This window comes from Sinocyclocheilus rhinocerous, unplaced genomic scaffold, assembly GCF_001515625.1.
Source record: "Sinocyclocheilus rhinocerous isolate Xijiao unplaced genomic scaffold, SAMN03320098_v1.1 scaffold594, whole genome shotgun sequence".
NCBI classification, from domain to species: Eukaryota; Metazoa; Chordata; class Actinopteri; order Cypriniformes; family Cyprinidae; genus Sinocyclocheilus; species Sinocyclocheilus rhinocerous.
The window spans coordinates 209,329-216,620 of record NW_015645059.1 but is presented as its reverse complement, the minus strand read 5'-3'; the positions used below and the strand labels follow the sequence as shown (position 1 = coordinate 216,620).

General features: G+C 37.6%; 1 protein-coding gene across 2 annotated transcripts in view; it reads left to right on the top strand.

Annotated features, from left to right (window-relative positions):
• The first annotated feature begins 1,670 nt into the window (after window positions 1-1,670).
• LOC107705215 (spermatogenesis-associated protein 13-like) overlaps window positions 1,671-7,292 on the top strand; it is a 24,239-nt gene continuing 18,617 nt past the window's right edge. The window contains exon 1 of one of the 2 annotated variants that reach the window (XM_016508410.1): window positions 1,671-2,256. In XM_016508410.1, the coding sequence (XP_016363896.1) occupies window positions 2,248-2,256 (9 nt within the window). In that variant the 5' untranslated portion in view covers window positions 1,671-2,247. The remainder of the gene's footprint in view (window positions 2,257-7,292) is intronic. The other variant, XM_016508411.1, reaches the window with a different exon arrangement.

Sequence of the window (7,292 nt, the reverse complement as noted above, 5' to 3'; positions counted from 1 at the left end):
AGACACTGCTACGAATGGGAATTTAGTGGTACAAAACCATGCTTTGAAAGAAGATATTTTAAATTCACTAAATGGTGTCATCATAATATTCTGTAAAAATGTAAATCATTATGTTTCTTATATTCATTTGTGAGAAATATGATGTGTCTCTGTGTATTTTTGCTAAAGCAAACATCATAACATTCCTGTAGCATAAAAAAAGGCATGAAACAGAAGCTGAGATTGTTTTCCTCCCATATAGAGTGCTGCAGGGATAATGCATTTTTTGTAAGCAAAAACACAAAAACAAGTTAGTATTTTAGCACATATGGTTCAATCATCCTGAAGTCAACGGTGGGTTTTAGGTTAAATGCCTAAAATAAGGTCTGTGCATGATTAATGCCCCCTTGTGATTTTTTATAAAGCTTTTCCTTGTCTTGAAAAAGGCGGTTGCTAACAAGTGGCTAAATGTGACTACAGAAATATTAAATGTCCTCAACAGGTAAATTCATTTACTTATTTCTCTGCTTTCACAGCTTCATTGTTTATAATCATGCTCTTGTGAACTGTTCAAACTTTCAGGGAAAATTATTAAAGACTGATGAGTTGTCAGAAGCTTAATGATGGTGACATTGTGATTGTTGTGTAGTTCATTTATAGCCTATGTTTAGCTTTTTACTTCTGGTGATGGTATTTAGACTTAAAGAATTGTGTTCTTTTGTGAAAAGTATCATGATGAACATTACATGCAAGAATCATAATTTCATAAACCTGTTGGGTTTTTGTTGAGGGAACCAGAGTGATGCTAACTTCCAGTTGGCCAACAAAAGAAAAGAGAGAGAGAGAGAGAGAGAGATGTTGCGAGGAGGAGATGACGTTAATGTTTTGAATTTAAGATTTTTGGATTAAAGAGGTTACATGAATTAAAAAACAATTATCATGAAAAAAACCCTGCTAAAACCAGCCTAAGCTGGTTGGCTGGTCTTAGCTGCAGGGTTAAGATGGAAGTAGCTGGTTTTAGCTGGTCTCCCAGCCTGGCCAGCTAAGGAAGTGGCCAAAACACCTCTAAAACGAGCCTGCTGGTTTTAGGATCTTAGGCTGGTTTTAGCTGGGTTTTTTTTTTTTTCAGCAACGATAGTCATTTATAGCCTAATAAACATTGCAACATTCCATTAAAAAAATAAGAATCGTCCCTTTTGATTTCATGGAGACCTGGTAGCAACACTAATATTACCTTAAGGTCATGGGTTTTATTTCCTAGGGGATCCATTTGGATAAGCATCTGCCAAATGTTTAAATGTAATTTACAGGCTCATAGGCTACATGGAGAATTTGAATACACCCTTTGGGAAAAAAATATTTGTTCTCATCCCACACTGTGTTAAAGAAATTAAGCATGCCTAAAATAATCTTGGATGTACAATGGAGGCCACAAATTAATGGGGCCAAGCAAGAACTAGCAAACACCTAGCACTGAGCTAAAAACACTCGGCACATTTTAGCAACCGCAAAGCAACCCTCTGGCATCCACCCTTGCGAGTTCTGCACAGACAAGTAGCACTAACATTTTCTTTAGTATTTATTCATATTTATTGGGCAGAACAGAAATTAAAGCATAATATAGTGGTTTTGAGGGCTGAAACGTGTCTAGTCAAGGCATATCTTGAGGAGAATGTTTTCTAAATGCAGAAATACTGTGATATCACCATATTTATATAGCAGTCATAGGGTTTGTGATTTTGGCAGGCATCCCGTAGGCAGACTACAACCCGCGTATCACAGTCGACTTGTTTCTCCGCCCCGAAGCAATCAGCGCAACAAGTGCACTGATGCTGTCCAAAACCGTCGCGACGACGCCTGAAGTCATGGCTCTCTGGCTGAGCATTTCCACCGCAGAGAACCAACTTTAAACTTTTACCCGAAGCCGTTCTGACCCGCAAATCTGCCTCGTGTCCGGTTGATTTCGGTCATGTGCCGTTAAATCGCCTGAGGGAGTGCTTGAGCCACACATTTCATGGAAAGTTTTCCGTCCCGATAGATCTGTGTCTACGGGGTGTTTGTTCTTGTGAATACACTCACCGGACGAAATATTGGCTGACTGTTCACTGTGTACTTTCGCATTCACCATTAGGCAGTTTAACGATTTCCGCGAAGTTAATATGCGTAATTCGTCGGACATTGGACCGTCGGAGGAGTTAGTCGCGGCTGACGAGTCGATCGAAGCCGCACCAGTGTTGTGACACCGGGCCAAGATAGCACTCAAGAAGTATGATAAAGGTAAGATTCGGCGTGTAAGTTACAAATAATTGTCCCATTTATTTAGAAAGGCCATACTGATTTTTGTCAATTATGAATTTGAGAATATATGTCAAATGAATTAAAAATGCGTTCAAAAGTTTGGCAGCTCTTTATCATCTTGCCAGTTCCGTTGGGTTCAAAAGAAGCTGGAGGGAAGGTTATGGAGAGACTGAGTTAATTAAACTCACAAATAAACTACAGCTTTTTTTTCTTCCGTGGAAAAAACCCAACTCCGTAATCGCCTTCATTCATACCCGCAGCTCGCTCTTAAAGCGGAAATATTTGTCTTGATCTGTCCTGCTTGAAAGGTTTTCTCTGTGGTGGAACCAAAGGGGATTTTTCAGCTATGTTAAAAAACAAACATTTCACTCAGTGTTTTATAAATCTCTGCTTCTCAACAAGGGGGCTGAGGCCCACTAGGGGTGCCCAGCAACCCTGCTGAAAAAAAAAAAACTAAGGTTAAACCAGGCTACAATGGTTTGCTGTTCTGAACTGGTTTAGCTGGTCTCTTGGTCTGGCCAAGCTGATGGGGCAGCTTCTTAAAACCTCTCTAAAACCAGATTGACCATAGACCAGCATACTGTTTTTTGGTTGATTTAAACTTAGGCTATTTATTTTAGCAGAAACCACCAAGTGTGCTGTGAAGTAACTATATTTATTTATTTATATCAAAGTATAAAAATGTTTATGTATACCTTGCAAACGGACATAATGTATTTTATTTTAATATTTGTTCAGAGTAAGTGTGATTTCAAGTTTTTCTAGTTATCTCTAACATTCCTCTGTATGTCCACACATGTAGCGGAATGACAATAAAGCTCGACTTGACTTAACTAAAATATTTTATCAAATGAAAACTTATGATATCAGATATTAATTATAATTCTAGTCTAATGATTAAAATCCGTATCCAGTAATCACTAACAACTACAAAAGTAATGGAAATTAATAGATCAGAAAGTGTGGGAAGTACATACAAGTCGTGAGACTAAAGGAATTACAAAAATAATCAAGGTTAATTATGTTAATCGTTTGAAAACAAGCAGCTTTGTCGTCATTACAGCCAAAGCACCTGAATTAAAGTATCTTAGCCTACATGGGGGGCCTTCAAACATTGTATTTGACAGTGGGGGTCCGTGAAATCCACTGTGAGAAGCACTGTTGTAAATGCATTCAAGATTTTTGTAAAATAGATTACATTTAGGTTTGTAAGCGACTCATTTCTCATGCTTTAATATATTGTCTAAAGTCCGCCACATGTTTGTCATATGCAAGCCATGTGCTGCTGTTGACATCATAATTTATGACAAATAAATTAAACATGCCAGAAAAGTAAAGTAATGTAATTCATGGTAACAGCTGGTTAAAAGTACTATGCCCAGCACTTTCGCTTCTCCAAACAATTGCCTTGCTTTAAAACATTAACACTGGATTGCGCTGGAATGCACTCCTCCACACATAATGAGAGTGTTTGCGTTATCACAAGACACGCACAAGGAACTTTAATGCCTCACTGGGTGCCTCCTAATCTATGGCTGCCATAAATTAAGGCTAAATCTCACTTCCCACCTTCTTCTCAACGATCTTTCTCCCTGATAGCGCACAAATGCATTGATGTGTTAAGTATTTAATGGTGTTTTGTCAGTAGAAAGCATTTGTTTGAAAGTGCTTATGTTTGTAAGTCATATTATGCCACAACCAATTCTTTGAATTCTATGCATGCATACAACTTAAAGGGATAGTTCACACAAAAAAAATCTGTCATTATTTACTCACTGTAATTTCTTTTCAAATCTGTGCGACTGACTTTCTTCTGTGGAAAACAATACATTTTTGAGAAATATTCTGGTTGCTGTTTTTAATATGCAGTAAAAGTGAATGAGAACTGGCTCCAAAAGGACAAAAAACACCACCATAAACGTATCGTAAAAGTGGTTCATATGACTTTTGCGCTATACAAGTTTTCTGAAATCATACTTTTGTGTGAGAAACGGACAGAAATGAAAAGATTGACATCTGTTCTAGCTCTCCTTGATGAGTTCATGAGAAAAGCAGCGAGACTTTGAACTAGACTTGTGCCGGTATTCGGTAATGCGATATATCACGGTAATGAATATGCATGATATTGTTATCGTGGGCTCTTCTAAATACCGTGAAAAAAAGTTATTAAACCTGTTATACTGTATTATGACAGCACTTTTTTAAAACTAAATTTCAATACCGTGATAATACCATATACCGTGATAAAAGCAGTAGCAATTAATCGCAACATGAAAATTTGATACCGGCATATCCCTACTTTGAACAAATCATTCTTTTGAGTCAGATCTTTTTAATCACAGTTAATGGAGTTCTCAAAACCTGTCTGAATGAATCGTTCACAAACCGGACTGATCCCATTCTCGAGTTCAGCTTACTGATTCAACAGTCCAGTCGCTATGGTTCACCGCCCACTAAAGGTGAAGATTATCACTAAATAACTTCAAGTCTGTTTCTCACACAAAGCTATTGTATGACTTGAAAAACCTGTAAAAAGGTGGACACAAGTAATTTGAACAACTTTTATGATGCTTTTGCAACCTTTTTGAAGTTTAAAATTGTAAGTCTCTGAATATAAGACGACCGCGTATGTATTTCCAAGAAAAAAATATTGTCTTATATTCGGGACAATACGGTAATTGTAATTGCATTAAAAAGAGTTACTACGTCGCATTTATTCATATAGCGTTTTATACAATACAAGTAGTTTCAAAGCAGCCTCACTCACATTAATAAACCAAAAAGTGTTAATGATGAAAAATAATCAATTATAAAACACATTCAATTTCAGCTGTAAAGCAGCTCTACAGAAGGAAATATGTCATTATTCAGCGTGTCCTAATGGTTAGAGAGTCGGACTCGTAACCCAAAGGTTGTGGGTTCGAGTCTCGTACCGGCAGGGATTGTAGGTGGGGGGAGTGAATGTACAGCGCTCTCTCCCACCTTCAGTATCACGACTGAGGTGCCCTGAGCAAGGCACCGAATCCCCAACTGCTCCCCGGGCGCCGCAGCATAAATGGCTGCCCACTGCTCCGGGTGTGTGTTCACTACTGTGTGTGTGCACTTTGGATGGGATAAATGCAGAGCACTAATTCCGAGTATGGGTCACCATACTTGGCCACATGTCACTTCACTTTAAATGTATTCTCGTCCAATAGTGTCGGTGCAGTTAAATCGATAATACTGAATATTAATTCAAAAATTCAATTATTAAATATTAAAATTTTGTCATTTACTCACCCTCAAGTTGTTCCAACCTTCTTTCTTTTGCTGAACACAAAAGAAGATTATTTGAAGAATGTTAGTAACCAAACAGTTGACGGCAGCCATTGACTTCCTTAGTATTTTTTTCCATTAGGGTTAGGTTAGGGTTAGTAACCATAGTATTTTTTTCCATACTATGGAAGTCAGTGGCTACCGTCAACATTCTTCAAAATATCATCTTTTGCACTTAACAGAAGAAAGAAACTCATACAAGTTAGGAACAACTTGAGGGTGAGTAAACAATGACAGAATTTTCATTTTTGGGAGAACTGTTCCTTTAAATGCAACTTACCCAAGACCTTTCTAGTTACACATGTATAGTGACAGTTCTGACCTTTCCTTAAAGCTCAGCACTGTTTTTTTTCTCAGTTGTATTGACATGCACTTTCTTGACATGTTTCTTGACATGTGGACTTGGAGTAGACAAATGCAGGTCATGAGACAGGTGAGATGAATGGGGTGTCAAATGTAGCATTACCTGACGCTTCCCATGCCTGAAGCAGGCAGGGCGTGTTTGCCTCCTAACTGTGCTTTTTTTTTTTCACTGACAAAAAAGAGAACTGGGTCGTAATATAGTAGGTGGTATCAGTAACCAAACAAAAATAATAAATCACATACGCTAAACCTAAGACGTTATTGCTTCAGTGAACATCTTCTCTCTCTACACACGTGGTTGTGTGTGAGCGTGTTTGACAGTATGCAGATATATTGATGCTAGTCCAGACCGATAAAGCCTCATAATCAGATTAGGACAGGGAGAGGGGTGCTGCAGGTTATCATGTGGGTTTGAGCGAGTGCAATCTTGTCCGGAGGGATGAGGAAAGCTATAGCTTCCTTAAACATTTTCACTGTGAAACTCTGTGAAAGGATCATCATCGGGTGAGTCAAATGAAATCTTTTCACTCTCACTCCAAACATTGAATATAAACATAAGATAATCAACAAAGATATAAATAAAGCAGAAAGTCTGGATGGCTAAAAGGTGGTGTAGCCACCAAAATGAAAGAGTGAAAAAAAGCTTGTAGCAATTGTGGCTCTGGTAATTTTCCTACTACTATTTAAATAAAGCAAGCATAGACTTCATTCCATAGTGATGTGACAGCATGGCAAGACTTGCTCGTCTTGATGGGCAGATTAAGAAAACTGGTGTGGTTGGTTATTCTTAGGAATTTCCTTAGTCAGGAAGCATCATTTTGGGCTTGTGTGTTTTTATTTGTGTTGTACTGTACGATGTCATCCTTCACAGCTGCCACCTTCATTTTAAAGGGACAGTTCACTCAAAACTAGGGCTGCAACTAACAATTATTTTTATAATCGATAGTTGGTCAATTCTTTTTTCGATTAATCGGATTAAAAAATACCTATGCCCTTCATAACAGCTTGCATTCTTGCTGGCATTATTTATGTACTTATTGACTGTAATTGGGTATCTGAAAAAAACCCACTATAAAGCTCTCTGCCTTTCTTTCATAGATAACAGCAATAATTATATTATAGCATTAGAAATAGCCTACTACTGTTACTAAAGAGCTTACACATATTGGAGGACTAGCCCATATAGAAAGCAAAAAAATTATTTTGGTAATCACCAGTACTGTTAGTTTAGAGCAGCAGTGGCACATGGAACATACATTTGTTTTAATAAATTTAAGCATTGTATATAGTGAATCTAGTTTAAATCTCTGCATTAAAAATTAAAATAATAAAGATGA